The 15,333-nt window shown below is 40.9% G+C and overlaps 1 protein-coding gene across 5 annotated transcripts in view; it reads right to left on the bottom strand.

The window, feature by feature from the left end:
- The window catches only part of Tnrc6c (trinucleotide repeat containing adaptor 6C), a 120,282-nt gene that overhangs the window by 61,936 nt on the left and 43,013 nt on the right, over positions 1-15,333 (bottom strand). For all 5 annotated transcript variants that reach the window (XM_050140523.1, XM_050140525.1, XM_050140528.1 and 2 more), the window contains exons 2-3: positions 12,450-12,549; positions 11,225-11,246 (exon numbers count right to left, since the gene is read on the bottom strand). In XM_050140523.1, coding sequence (XP_049996480.1) covers positions 11,225-11,246; positions 12,450-12,512 — 85 coding nt within the window. In that variant the 5' untranslated portion in view covers positions 12,513-12,549. The remainder of the gene's footprint in view (positions 1-11,224; positions 11,247-12,449; positions 12,550-15,333) is intronic.

Here is a 15,333-nt window from a genome sequence, read left to right as displayed (position 1 = left end):
CCCCCCCCCCCCCCCCCCCCCCCCCCCCCCCCCCCCCCCCCCCCCCCCCCCCCCCCCCCCCCCCCCCCACCCCCCCCCCCCCCCCCCCCCCCCCCCCCCGCAACTTGGCTTTTTGGTCCTGGTGTTTGAGCACAGCAATAGAAACCTCAACTAAATACCACTAGCTCTTAGGAATCATAACAAGGCCCAAACCACATGTTGGTGGAAGATGGGACTGTGAAACAGAACAATAACTTTGGAAAACAGTTTGCTGCCTCTTGAAAAAAATGTAATTATTCTCTTCCACATAATTATTCAAGAAAATTCAGCTCCATACTATTTTAAGACCTGAACATAAATGCTCATAAAAGCTGAAAAACAGAAAAAACTCAAATGCCCAGGAGCAGGTGATTGGATATGCAAAGTGCTGGTATGCCTGCACAACGAAATACTAGCAGCAAGAAAAGGAATGATCCATTGACACACACAACATAAATGAATCCCCAGGAACTCTGCGTGAGCAAGAGCATAATGGCCTAAGATACCATTTATTATACATTATGCTAGGAAGTTAATTCTATGGCAGAAGCAGGCCAGTGTTTGCTCAGGGACAGATGGCCAAGGAGGAGACAGAAGAAATGGGAGTGGAAGGAACAGAGATACTCTTAGGAATTGCTTGATGTCATTTTGAATGGTAGGGATGGTTTCACAGGGGAGTAGCAAACTGTCCTCTTTAAATATCTGCAATTTACTGTATTCCAGTGATGTATCAATAAAGGTATTAATACACACACACACACACACACACACACACACACGAAAAGAGGTCAAACTGGGGGTGGGGTTGGGGCTATTATATTCTCAAATTCTTTCTCAGAAAGCACACTGCCAGCCAGCTCCCTTTCAAAATTAAGAAGTGTAATTTCTAATCTTGGAAGCTGCCTTTATGGTTAAAGTCCCAGCGGCCAGCCAGATTCAGTAGAGAGGTGTCCTACCCTTCAGGCTCACAGAAGCTGAACAGATACAGCGCAGGGACCAGGACTAAGTGTCACCTGCTGAATTCTGGGACCAAGGGGCTTGCTGGCTTTCTTTAAAGTTTAGATTAAGAACTTACATGTCCATGTAGCTGCCCCGAATTTGGGATTTAGCAATATGTTTTTATCTTTTAAAAACAGTCTACGTATTAAAAACACCAAAGTCTTAACACACTTTCCTTTGTTCCTACAGGAAAAATTAACCATTTATTATCTCTCCCCCCTTGGGTTAAAGAGTAGAATTTTAAAAATTTCTTTAGACATAGAACAACAGAGACATCAAAAGACAAACCTAACCTTTAAAACCTTAAAAGATCTTTCACATAACAAACCTCTTAGGAATTTCTTTCAGTCTTGTTTGAAAACTACAAAGTGTCTATAAATTCTTTCCAACAGCAGCAGTTACACAGCTAAGAGACACATAGACTGTGTTTCCAGTTGCGTGGTAGCAGAAACAACATACAATTTGACAATCAGAAATCAAGGTTCTAATTCTGCCACTAACAAGCTGTCATAAATCATTTAACTCCTTGGGATGGCATTTCCTCACTCAGCACTACTGGAGCTGGAAAATCCTGAAGGAGCCTTCAACTCCGAGATTTTAGCAATCTCACAGACAGGCAAATGAAGTGTCATACAATGTAAACTGTACAGTGCTGAGCCCATTGGAGGAAATGAGTGTAAGTCTGAGATTTTTAGTTATTTTACTATCTAATGCAGGAAACACAGACCCGGTATTTTATAAAAACTCGCTGTTGACTGCTGTATTCAGAGAATTTTCCACTCAGTGAATGTGGAATCAAGTTCTTGTTTTGTTTCATCTCCATTAAGTTAGGATGAGACCCATAGTCTCAGAACTCTTCATTCACGTTGATAAAAAGCTTGTGTTTCAAGTGAGCTGCAAGTAACCTGTGACTGAAACCTAACTCAGACTACGGCTTCAGATGGCTACACTGATGACAGCGCAGAAAAGGTTCTCTGAGAACTAGTAGTTACAAAGTGAACGGATGTCAGGACGTCAGCCCACAGCCGCACCACTAAGACCGCACCTCAGTGATCTTGTCATCATACTGAACAGCAGAGCACTTGCTTTCATAGGTGATGTGCCTTTCAACTTTTTATAGGAAAACTCATCTATATTTATTTCAAGAATATAAAAACATTAAGTTGAAATCAATCATTTATGAGGAGTACCATGTTACTGTGGTTAATTCTGCCCTATACCTCACAATCAATGAAAAAGGCCCAGAAAATAACAGGCTCACAAAGTTCACATATAAAGCTATTATTATCTATACCCAAATTAAGGCAGGACCCTAAATAAACAGATTGCTGCTCTCTGGACACTGGTTACCAAACAAGGCAGCAGTTAATGTTTTACAACAGGATTTTATCTACCCATTTCCCTACTGTCATTGGGGCAGGAGGAGACTCGGGTATTTAGCTGTCCTTCTTCAGTCACTAGTACAAAGATAACGGGCAGGAGAATTTACCAGGAAATTTTTGTCTATGGACAGGCTTAGTAGGAAAGTTTTCTTCCTTTCTTCCTTTCCTTTTTCCCTCTCCTTCAGTCCCCCCCCACTTTTCTTTCTTTCTTTCTTTCTTTCTTTCTTTCTTTCTTTCTTTCTTTCTTTCTTTCTTTCTTTCTTTCTTTCTTTCTTTCTTTTTTTCAAGATAGGGCTTCTCTGTGTAACCACTCAGACTATCCCAGAACTTGCTCTGTGGACCAGGCTGGCCTCAAACTCAGAGATCAACTGGCCTGTGCCTACAGAGTGCTGGGATTAAAGGTGTGCACCACCACCATCCAGGTGGCAGGAAGGTTTTTCAACAGTTTAGTGTTTGGGTATAAGAGGAGTATAAACTGTGGAATGCATTGGATTCTGCGTACTTAAATGAATACCTAACGAGATAAGGATGGTCAATAAACATTACAGCGCAGGATGGACACATTTCTTAGGATTGTGTGTGTGTGGTATGTGTGCATGTAATGCAGAAAGAAGAGAAACTGACATTAGCTGTCTTCTATCATTATTTACCTACTTTTTGAGACAGGGTCTCTCAATGAACTTGGAGCTAATCGACTGGCAAAATTAAGCCAGAGAATCCCAGGAATCTTCCTATCTTCAATTCCCCAGAGATGGAATTACAGGCATATCCCATCTCACCCAGTTTTTTTTTTTATGCAGTGTTGGTATCTGAACTTAAGTCCTTATGCTTGTTTAACAAGCACTTTACCAACTGAACTACTGTGATCTCCCCTCACCCTTTAGGCAAGGTCTCCATTCTGCAGCCAAGGTTAACCTTGAACTCATTACCCTTCAGTTTACAAAGTTTTCTGTAAGGAAGGCATTAATGTAGAGCATTAATTAGGGACAGAGATCAAGTATGCCCAGAGGGCGAAAAATACTGGAAGAAGACAAAAGTGGACTGACCATTTGCAAGAAGAGCCCCAGAGAGGAGAAGCAGTGTTCCTGTCTACAAAGAATACACGGTCCCTCCTTGTACAATCTGGGGCAGGATGTCAGAGAAAGGATGTTCTGCAACTCTGAGACCACCCATAAAGAGATTGTAGGCCAGGACTTGAAAGATGGCTTAGAGAGGACCAAGGTTTGATTCTAGTCACCCACACGGCAGCTCACAACTGTCTGCAAGTCTTGTTCTAGGGGGTTGGACATTCTCTTTTCCAGCCTCTGTGGACATACTTACACACAGGCACAGGCCCAATTTCAGTTATGATTTTACAAAGACTTTCTAGAAACCACACTTTTAAATTTATAAGGCAGAGAGAAGTGTGTTCTACCTTAGAATAACAGAAAGGACTCCCAAGGTCCACCCGTCTGGAGTGCTGCTGTCCTTCTCTGACCACTTTCCTGACATGGGCTGCTCTGAAGCCCACTGGCTGCAGAGACAGGAGAAGGTGAGCAAGGGTCTGTTATGTGATGTTCCACACTCTTCTTGCTTTGTAATGAACTTTGTACCTTTAGAATACTACTAGCCCTGGTTACAACAACAGCAACAAGAAGACTCACTAATGCCAGGGCCTAGAATAGCACAAAGGCAGTAGCTGAGTGAGGGCTCTAGGGAGCAAGAAGAAACATGCAGATGCAACCCCTGCACTGTGTATTGCCAGACCATGACAGGAAACAAAACACAGAGTTGGCAAGGTACAAAAGCAAATCTGTCGTATGTGAGCACAAATGTCATCATCAAATCAGCTGTGTCCTATCTAACACCAGTACCTAACTGAGTGTCACCTCACAGCAGCTGATTCTGATGGGGCTGATTAATGGTGGAATCTGAGAAAAATTGGAAAGCCAATGCTGTGAATCATCATTAGAAAACAATCTAGGTTGGAGAGATGACTTGGTGAGTAAGAGCACTGGCTGCTCTTTCAGAGGAACTGGGCAAGTTCCCAGCACCCACACGCAGATCACAACCACTCTCTGTAGGGATAAGTCCCGCCCCTTAGGGGGCGTGTTCGCCTGGGGCTAATGTTAGCCTATAAATTTGGCGAGCATGCTCCTGCTTTCATAGTCTCTGCGGGAATGGTGATTCTGTAAGTCTATTTCTACATTAAAGCTGTATATATTTTGAAAATCTGTCTGCATTCGTTTATGCCCTTACATTTTGGCGTCCAATGTCGGGCTATTTTGCCCCTGATTCAAGCACATAGCCCGCTAGCTAAGACAGCACGCTCCAGGGTACCGTTTTTTTTTTTAAGTTCGTGACTCGGGCCCCAGTGCTGAGTCCGAGATATACTCGGCCTTCAGGCCCATATTATCCAGAGAGGCAGGCGGATCTCTGTGAGTTCGAGGCCAACCTGGTCTACAAGAGCTAGTTCCAAGACAGGCTCCAAAACCACAGAGACCACCACTGGCAGGAACCAGCCATTGCAAGTAAAAAAAATTTCTTTTATAAATAAAACGTCTGAACACGTTACCATTCAAGAATTTAACAGTTTTTTTAATTATACCATGTGGGAGATTTTACAAGAGGTGTCTATCACCCCACATCTATGGATCCTTCTGGGATTAGTAGTTTTCCTTGGCACTAAATGGTTTGATAGAAATATGATAAAATCTTTAGAAGACGAATCCAGGATTCTTAAGGCAGAGGTTGAACGCTTAAAAACAATTGAGAATGACAACAAGAATCAGTTTGAAGTTCTCCAGGAAGAGAACAGATCTTTGCTTAAAATGACTCAATCAACTGAGCAAAATTTAAAAAAGGTACAGGCTGATGTTAAGGAGAAATTCATTACTATGGAAGAGGGAACAGCTGATTTGGATCGTAAGCTTCAGTCCCTTTCTGTAGGAACTGAAATATTAGTGGCTGATATTAAGGAGAAATTCATTACTATGGAAGAGGGAACAGCTGATTTGGATCGTAAGCTCCAGTCCCTTTCTGTAGGAACTGAAACATTACAGGCTGATATTAAGGAGAAATTCATTACTATGGAAGAGGGAACAGCTGATTTGGATCGTAAGCTCCAGTCCCTTTCTGTAGGAACTGAAACATTAGTGGCTGATATTAAGGAGAAACTCATTACTATGGAAGAGGGAACAGCTGATTTGGGTTGTAAGCTTCAGTCCCTTTCTGTAGGAACTGAAATAGTAACTGAGAGAATCAAAACTGCTGAATGTGACTATCGGATTTTGTCTAAAGCTTATGACAGATTGGCAGAAAGATTGTCAATACAAGAAGGCACGGTTTATGCCATAAAAATTATGTCCAAAGATGAGAACTTATCTCTAATGGACAAACTTCATACTTTAGAATCCTCAATGAAGGCTTTGGAACATAATTCTGGACAGGAGATACAGACATTGCAGAAGGCAATGGTGAATAGAATTGAAAAGATTGAGGAATTTCTAAATTCTGATGAAGAAGAACAAACGGTAGAAAGGCAAATTTTAACTACATCTGTGGGTAAATCCCTCCGGGACAATTTCCACAAATCTCTACCTACAGCTCTACCTGCCTTTCCAGTAATAACAACAGAGAAGGTGATTGGTTCCAGAAACCCTAGGGTCATTAAGGAAGATACATGGGAGCATGTCCGTATGAATGATCTCAAAGAAATTAAACAGGCTGTCATGACTTTCGGGATGCATTCCTCTTTTGTTAAAGAGATGCTAAAGTCTTGGGCATCCACAAGCAGAGCTACGCCATTGGACTGGCTCCAGCTGAGCTCTGCAGTCCTTGAGAGTGGGCCGCACTTAAAATGGAAATGCTTGTTCAGGCAAGAGGCTAGACTTTTAGAACAGCAAGAAAAGGCGAAGGGAAGTGACATCTCCCTAGATAAAATTCTAGGTGAAGGACGCTTTTCTGACCCTCAGGAACAAGCTAATTTGGACGAAAACACACTCTCCATATGCACTACAGCAGCCTTAAGGGCTTGGGACAGGGTACAAGACCCAGGACAGAGAATGGAATCATTTGTCACAATTAAACAAGGTCTGAGAGAACCTTTTAGTGATTTTTTACAAAGACTTACTAAGGCTGTGCAAATAGGGATACCTGACCCTGACGCAAGACGTATAATGATTGAGTCTTTGGCTTATGAAAATGCAAATGTGGAATGCAAAAAGATTTTGGGGCCTTTAAGGTTCAGATCAGCACCCTTGGAAGAATGGGTCTTGCATACACTGGATGTTGATACATTTGATTATGGCACTGAAGCATGGGTAGAAGAAGCAATTTCCAATGGTAAAAGGAGACACCAGAATACCAAATGTTTTAATTGTGGCAAAATGGGTCATATGAAAAGGAATTGTAAACAACGGATCTTCAGAAATAATAATAATGCATCTTCTAGAAATAACAGAAATAGGAGGACTCAGCCTTCAGGTTTATGTAGAAGATGTGGAAAAGGTAGACATTGGACGAATGAATGCAGGTCTACAAGAGATAGACAAGGCAACCTGATACAGACGGGAAACGTGAGAGGGGGGGCCTCACAGGCCCCCATGGCAAACATGGTTCAGTCATTTCCAGTTTCTGCAGAGAACGTGCCTCGTCAGGACAATTAGGAAACCTCATGCCTACTGTTACAAACGATAATGAGCAGAAAGATGAGTTACGTGTGTTTTGGCAAACTTCTATAAATGATCAAAGACCTAAGCTGAGAGTGTGTGTAAATGGCATTTTTATTACTGGCCTGCTGGACACAGGTGCTGATGTAAGTATCATTACCCCAGAATCTTGGCATCCGTATTGGCCTCTTCAGAATGTAAATGTTCAGCTCCTGGGAATTGGAACCCTATCTCGAGTAAGACAGAGCACAAGATGGGTTGAATGTATAGGGCCTGAGGGACAAATAGGAAAATTAAGGCCATATGTAGCCAATATTGCAATGAATTTATGGGGTCGTGACCTATTACAACAATGGAATACCCAAATTAACATTCCTGCTACTTCTAGAGCCTATATTTCTGAGAATAATATTAAAAGATATTACAAACGGAGAAAACCGGCCATTCGGGCCATACAAGAACAAGTAATTGAAGCCCCTTCAGAGATACCAACAGCCTTGCCTCTAAAATGGTTGACTGAGAAACCAATATGGACAAAGCAATGGCCTCTAGCTGAGGAAAAGTTACAGGCTTTAGAACAGCTGGTACAAGAGCAATTAGATGCTGGACATATAGAAGAATCTACCAGCCCTTGGAATTCTCCTGTATTTGTGGTTAAGAAAAAATCAGGTAAATGGAGAATGGTGACAGATCTCAGAGCTATCAACAAGGTTATTCAACCTATGGGTCCTCTGCAATCTGGAATCCCTTTGCCCTCTTTATTACCAAAAGGATGGCCTCTTATAGTTATTGATTTAAAGGATTGTTTTTTCACCATACCTTTACAAAAAGAAGATAGAGAAAAATTTGCCTTCACGGTGCCTACTTACAACAATTCTCAACCTTCCAAGAGGTACCACTGGGCCGTCCTCCCCCAGGGTATGTTAAATAGCCCCTCCTTGTGCCAATATTTTGTGAACCAACCATTGCAAATAATACGCAAGAAATTTCCCAAATCTATAATATACCACTACATGGACGACATCTTGTTATCCGATTCAAACATGGATACCTTGAACAGACTGTTTGAAGAAATAAAGATACTTTTACCTAAATGGGGATTGCAAATTGCTCCTGAGAAGATACAGAAGGGAGATTCTGTTAATTATTTAGGTTATAAAATAGGTTTGCAAAAAATTAAGACACAAAAGGCACAAATTAGGAGAGATCGCCTACGGACTCTTAATGACTTTCAAAGACTGTTAGGAGACATTTCCAGTCTACGACCAGCTGTTGGGATAACACCTGATCTAATAATTCATTTGAACAAAACCTTGGAAGGTGATAAAGACTTAAACAGTCCCAGAGAATTAACAGCTGAAGCAGAAAAGGAACTGACAATAATTGAGGAAAAATTACAACAGGCACATGTGGACAGGGTGAATCCAGAGCTCGATTGTATTCTCGTCATATTACCATCCAAAATTTCTCCTACAGGAATTTTAATGCAGAGAGATGATATTATCTTGGAATGGATCTTTTTACCACATAAACCAAGTAAAAAACTGAAAACTTATGTGGAAAAAGTCGCCGAGTTAATTATAAAAGGAAAGCTGAGACTTCGTCAATTAGCAGGCATAGACCCAGCAGAAATTATAGTGCCTTTCACTGCTGATGAACTAAAGAAATTATGGGAAGATAATGAACCATGGCAAAGAGCTTGTGCTAGTTTTTTGGGAGATATTAATAACAATTATCCAAAAAGCAAGAGGCTTAACTTCATAAAGAGAACTTCATGGATCCTTCCTCGAATCGTCCGTGATGCTCCAATAACTGGAGCCCGTACATTCTATACTGATGCCAATAAAACAGGGAAGGCAGGTTACAAATCGGAAGACTTGGGTAAGGTGGAACAAAGTCCTTATGATTCTGTCCAGAAGGCAGAATTATATGCCATTCTTATGGTGCTAAGGGATTTTAGAGAACCTATTAATATAGTTACTGATTCGCAATACGCAGAAAGAGTTATTTTACATATTGAAACTGCTGAATTTATACCTGATGATACAGAACTAACCTCATTGTTTATCCAGGTTCAAGATTTGATCAGGAACAGGCTCTGCCCTATGTACATAACACACATCCGATCCCATACGGGTCTGCCAGGTCCTCTAGCACAAGGTAATGCAGACATTGATCAGTTATTGATTGGTAGTGTGCTACAAGCCTCTGAATTTCATAAAAAACATCATGTTAATAGCAAGGGTTTGAAGAAAGAGTTTTCTATTACATGGCAACAGGCTAAGGAGATTGTAAAGAAATGCCCTACTTGCTCTTTCTATAACCAAACGCCACTGCCAGCAGGGGCTAATCCAAAGGGCACCCATAGGAATGAAATCTGGCAGATGGATGTGTTCCACTTTGCAGAATTTGGCAAATTGAAGTATGTTCACCACACCATTGACACTTATTCAGGCTTTCAGTGGGCAACTGCTTTAAGTTCAGAAAAAGCTGATTCAGTAATCACTCATTTATTAGAAGTCATGGCTATCATGGGTATACCTACACAAATAAAGACGGACAATGGTCCTGCTTATGCCTCTAGGAAAATGAAACGGTTTTTTGACTATTACAATATCAAGCATGTTACAGGTATACCATACAATCCTACAGGTCAAGCAGTCATAGAAAGATCAAATCGAACTATAAAAGATATGTTGAATAAACAGAAAGGGGTGGAAAACACCCCCAGAAATAGGTTACATAATGCTTTGTTAACCTTGAATTTTCTTAACGCTAATGAGAAGGGGACAACGGCTGCAGAAAGACATTGGATAATGGAAAAGTCTACTGAACTAAATCAACCAGTTTATTTCAAGGATGTGCTGACCTCACAATGGAAGCCAGGAGATGTGCGTTGGGGAAGGGGTTTTGCTCTTATCTCCACAGGTGAGGAAAAATTATGGATACCGTCAAAATTAATAAAGGTTCGGTTTGAAGAAGAGAAGCCACTTGGAAAAGATAAATAACAATTCATTCACAAGGATGGCGAGCATACTGATGGTAAGAAATACAGATAGGTTGGGGGCAGGGTTCTTTTCTTATCTCCACAGGAAAATACTCATCTTCAAAGAAATTAAGGGACCCTGAATATTTGATTATTGATGGATGGACACATTTTGTAAGACAGAAAGACTGAGGCACCAGTGAAGTGCAGCATCCCTTCACTGACATCAGTTACGCTCTAAGGATTGGCCCCTTTCCTGTGTGAGTCCATCTGTCTTTACAACAACTTGACAAGGCAAGAACAATCCATCATTTTTCTCATTTTAAAGATGCAATACCTGAAGCTTAAAGAAGTACACTGTCATGGCTGGAACAGAGTTGGTCTCTGTGACCCATGAGTGTCCCTACTGTGTCAGGTATGAAGCGGAGGGCTTGGGGATACAGCTTCCCTAAGCTCGTTCTGAACCTCCAGCATACCAAGCATGTCTGAGCCACACTGAGAATTGCCCGTGTTTCTACCAACACTGTTAAGATAAATAGGCAAGTAAGCTCTGGAAAGAAGCCTCTTACGTATCAGCAAGAAAGAAACAGACTAAGTATACAAAGGGAATAACTGGCAGTAAGGAATTTCAAGCTTTAAAAAAATTTAGCTTTCTCTGGGTCTTATTCTAAATGAATAATCTAAATGAATCATCTTCCTGAATTCATTCCTTATTTGGTGGAAACCAAAAGGAAATTTAAAAGTGTTGTTGAAAACACAGATAACATTTTCTAAGCAGTTTTATATTAACCTAATGTCAATGAAATGTAGCTATATAAAACCAGCTATAAATGAAGAGTTTCAAAATGTATAATAAAGGTAGAATCAAAGACAAACTTAGATCCTTTGTTTTAAAGTCACCTTCTATGGTTTAGGGTTTGAAAGCACTAGCTCTTGCAGAGGACCTAGGTTTAATTCTCAACACCCACATGGTGGCTCACAACCATCCCAGTCCTAGAGGCTCCAAGGTCCTCTTCTAGGCTCTGTGGGCACTACACACACTTGGTGCAGATATACATGCAGGCAAAATATCCATCTATAAACATAAAATAAATTTTACAAAAGTCACCTTGTTGCAAAGTTTGGTACTTCTATAAAAATGTATCCCCCTCCCAATATATATATATATATATTACAACCAAACAACTTACCTTTGGTTTTTTGATCAGCAGCCTGAAAAAAAAATCAGAAATGCTTTAGAAACGATTGTGTGGAATGCACATATTGATGACAGTTAATTAAGAAGACTTTCATTTTAGGCTTTTCTCTTTTAGTTTCTTTGAGACATGGAGCCGTGACTATAACTCACTGTGTTGAGCAGGCTTGCCTCAAACTCAAGGCACATTACTTAAGTGAAAACAAAGATGGGTGGTATAATTTGGTATACATGGAATGAAACAGAAATATGACTATAAGGTTTAATAAGGTTTAAAGAACTCTGAAAGACAGATTTTTAATTATGTATGTATATTTGTGTATATATGCGCACCTAGATGTGTGTGACCTTGCATGTGAGTGCATGTGCCCAAAGGGTCCAGAAAAGGGTACTGGATCCCTGGAACTGGAGTTACAGTAGGTGGCTGGAAACCTCTCAATGTGGGTGGCTATGACTGAACTTGGGTTCTCTGGAAAAGCAGCAAACGTTTTTAACTATTGAGACATCTCTCTAGACTGGTTTGTAGAACTTCTTTTTTTTTTTTAAGGATTATTTATTTATTATGTATACAATATTCTGTCTGCATGTATGTCTGCAGGCCAGAGGAGGGCACCAGACCTCATTACAGATGGTTGTGAGCCATCATGTGGTTGCCGGGAATTGTGTTTGGACCTTTGGAAGAACAGGCAATGCTCTTAACCACTGAGCCATCTCTCCAGCCCCTTGTAGAACTTCTTGTTTAAACATTTATAAATATGATTTATAAAGAATATTTACCAAAACTTCAAAAATTATTTCTAGCTTTTCTAATGCTGTCAGTTTCATGGCCCCTTCCTGATGTTTTAGTTGGAGCTGCTCTGGGCTGAACACAGTCCTCTTTCAGAAGGCATGAGCATTCTTGACACATCACCTATACAGCCCCTGGAAACAAGACTCTGGTGCGTCTGACTCTTTAGAAAAGACATTGTGCAGCAGTCATCCTAAACTCACTTCACTAGCCAAGTAGCTATTATTTACTAATTATAGATTTAGCATATTGCTTTAAAACAGTAGTAGAATCAAGTGTGGTCACGAGACAGTTACGCTAATGCAGATGCGACACACACGACTGCAAGGGCATGGAGGAAGAAATTCTAGCAATCAAGTGTGGTCACAAGATAGCTTCAATAACGCAGACGTGACATACAACCGCAGGGCACAGAGGACGGAATTCTGCAAACCTTTTTCTGAGCACCTTCCTTCTTTTTCTTGTCTTCCTGCTTTTTCTTTTTCTTTTCTTCCATCAAACGTTCCTCTTCTCGTGTTTCCTGTTCTTTTACCCTATTAAATATTTAAAAAATGGTATTAGTATGACGGCTGATTTAAAACCTATTAAAAGATGAAACAGCAACCGGGACTGGTGGCACAGGACTATTTGGGAAGCTGAGGCAGGAGAATCACAACTGGCCCACAGGGTAAGTCTGAGTCTGATCTGAGTGGGAGGGTGCTACACTGTACAAAAGGACTTGTTTGCTTTGTCTGTGAGAGGCCCTGGGTCTGAGACTCAACACTGGGTAGAGAATAGGGATAATATCAGTACACAAAGTCTTGGGCTAGACAGTGTCATATACAGAATGGAGTCACTCTGAGAGGATGTCAGAAATGGAGGTTCACCCAGGACTACAGCAATTGCCCTGCCTTTTTTTTTTTTTTTAAATAAAAAGTATCTCAGCTTTTTTTGTTTAGTTTGTTTGGTCCACATTTGTAGAGAAGCAAACTAGTGCTGAGCATTGTGTGAGAAATATGGAAGAAGGTACACCCCCCATCAAGCTAGTGCTTTTCAAAGTATTGTCTCAACCGACTGCCATCACCTGATTTTAAGTCAGAAATGGAGGATCACCCAGTACTATAGCAATTGCCCTGATTTTTTAGAAAAAATTGTTTTTATTGAACTATACATTTTTATCCACTCCCTTCCCTTCTACCCTCTCGCGTGACCACCACACTCCCAATTTACTCAGGAGATCTTGTCTTTTTCTCCTTCCTATGTAGATTCACATATGGCTGTCTTAGGGTTCTCTTTGTTGTCTAGGGTCGACAACTATAGGTTGGTTTTCTTTTATGGCTAAAAGCCACTTGTGAGTGAGTACATATTATATTTGGCTTTCTGGTCTGGGTTACCTCACTCAATGTTTTTCTCTAGATACAACCATTGGCCTGCAAATTTAAAGATATTAATTTTTGTCACTGTGTAGTACTCCATTGCGTAAATGTACCACATTTTTCTTATCTATTCTACAGTTGAGAGGCATCTAGGTGTTTCCAGGTTCTGGCTATTACAAATAATGCTGCTAAGAACATGGTTGAGCACATGTCCTTATGGTATGATTGAGCATCTGATGGAGGAATTTGATAGGCCAGTCTTTAGGTGGGTGGAGTAAACAGAACAGAATGCTGGGAGGAAGAGAAAGTGAGCTCAGACTCGATAGCTCTCCTCTCTGGGGCAGATGCGATGAAGCTCTGACCCAAGATGGACGTAGGCTAGAATCTCCCTGGTAAATCACCACCTCGTGGTGCTACACACATTAATAGAAATGGGCCAAGCAATGTTTATATGAATACAGTTTGTGTGTTGTTATTTCGGGGTATAAGCTAGCCAGGCGGCCAAGAGCAGGGCGGCAGGAATGCAGCCCGCAGCTCCTTCTGCAGAAAGCACTGTTTGGACATGCACCCAAAAGTGGTATTGCTGGGTCTTGAGGTAGGTTGTTTCCTAAGTTTCTGAGAAATTGTCATACTGAAATCCAAAGTGGTTGTACAAGTCTGCACTTCCACCAGCAATGGAGGAGTATTCTCCTTATCCCAAATCCTCTCCAGTATAAGTTGTCATCAGTATACTTGATCTTGGCCATTCTGACAGGTGAAGGTTGGAATCTCGGAGTTGTTTTGATTTGCATTTCTCTGATGGCTAAGGATGTTGAGCATTTCCTTAACTGTCTTTCAGCTATTAAAGATTCCTCTGTTGAGAGTTCTCTGTTTAGGCCAGTACCCCACTTTTTATTGGATTATTTGTTCTTTTGATGTCAAGTTTCTTGAGTTCTTTGTATATTTTGGAGATCAGTCCTCTGTCCGATGTAGGATTGGTGAAGATCTTTTCCCATTCTGTAGGCTGCCGTTTTGTCTTGCTGACCAATAAAGTGGCCCTATTAACAGAAGCACTGGGCTCTAGACCTGCTGCATTGATGATACCCACCCAATCCATACACTTAACCATCAACAAGTCCAGGACTCCTTTCCATGGATATGTAAGCAACTAACTGAGGACTGGCTGGTTGTGACTGGCTTGGGTCTTACAAGTGCTCCAGTTAAAATACAAGAAACCTGGAAGTGCTTCCTGCTGTTCAGCTCATCAAATCTACTGCTCAGTGCATGTGCCAGCATGTGGGGCTCCCTTCTAAACCAGATCTTCCTCTGTGGATACTCTATCAGCTTAGGGGCCACATCATTTTCTATAGTTAATTCTTTCACTATGTGGTCGAGGCTGGCCTGAAATTCATTATATAGATCAGACTGGCTTCAAACTCAGAGATCCCCCCTGCCTCTGCTTCCTGAGTGCTGGAATTAAAGGCTTGTGTCACCATGCTCGGTTTACAGCTAATCCTTTTATCATGGTTTATTCCTTGAATAAAATACACCCATTATACCACTGTGAGGTTTCTATATCACTACTGGACCTACACTAATACAGGTGGCAGGCACAGTTAACAGATAAATAGGAGGAATAATGTGCCCAAAAGTCTCAGTCAACCATCGTTTACCCATGCATAGACGTTGCTTTGTATTGAATAATTTTGCATTTTTAAATTTATCAATGTATTTTATATGTAACTACATATAAAAAAATTTCAACCTAGAGGTAGATTGTTCATGACAAAATACTATCATAATAAAATTGATATGGTGGGAATATCTCTCAATATTCTGTTTTCAAAACAGTGATTCCTCGGTCTTTGAATTCCAGTCAGAATTAACTCAGAAAGCTTTTTTTTAAAAAAAATATTTATTTCTTTATTATGTATACAATAGTCTGTCTGCAGGCCAGAAGAGGGCACCAGACCTCATTACAAA

The sequence above is a fragment of the Alexandromys fortis genome, unplaced genomic scaffold, assembly GCF_014885135.2.
Source record: "Alexandromys fortis isolate MF-2015 unplaced genomic scaffold, M_Fortis_MF-2015_v1.1 scaffold_39, whole genome shotgun sequence".
In the NCBI taxonomy this organism is placed as follows: Eukaryota; Metazoa; Chordata; class Mammalia; order Rodentia; family Cricetidae; genus Alexandromys; species Alexandromys fortis.
Note: the sequence above shows the minus strand (reverse complement) of the source record. Positions and strands in the feature narration are given on the sequence as shown.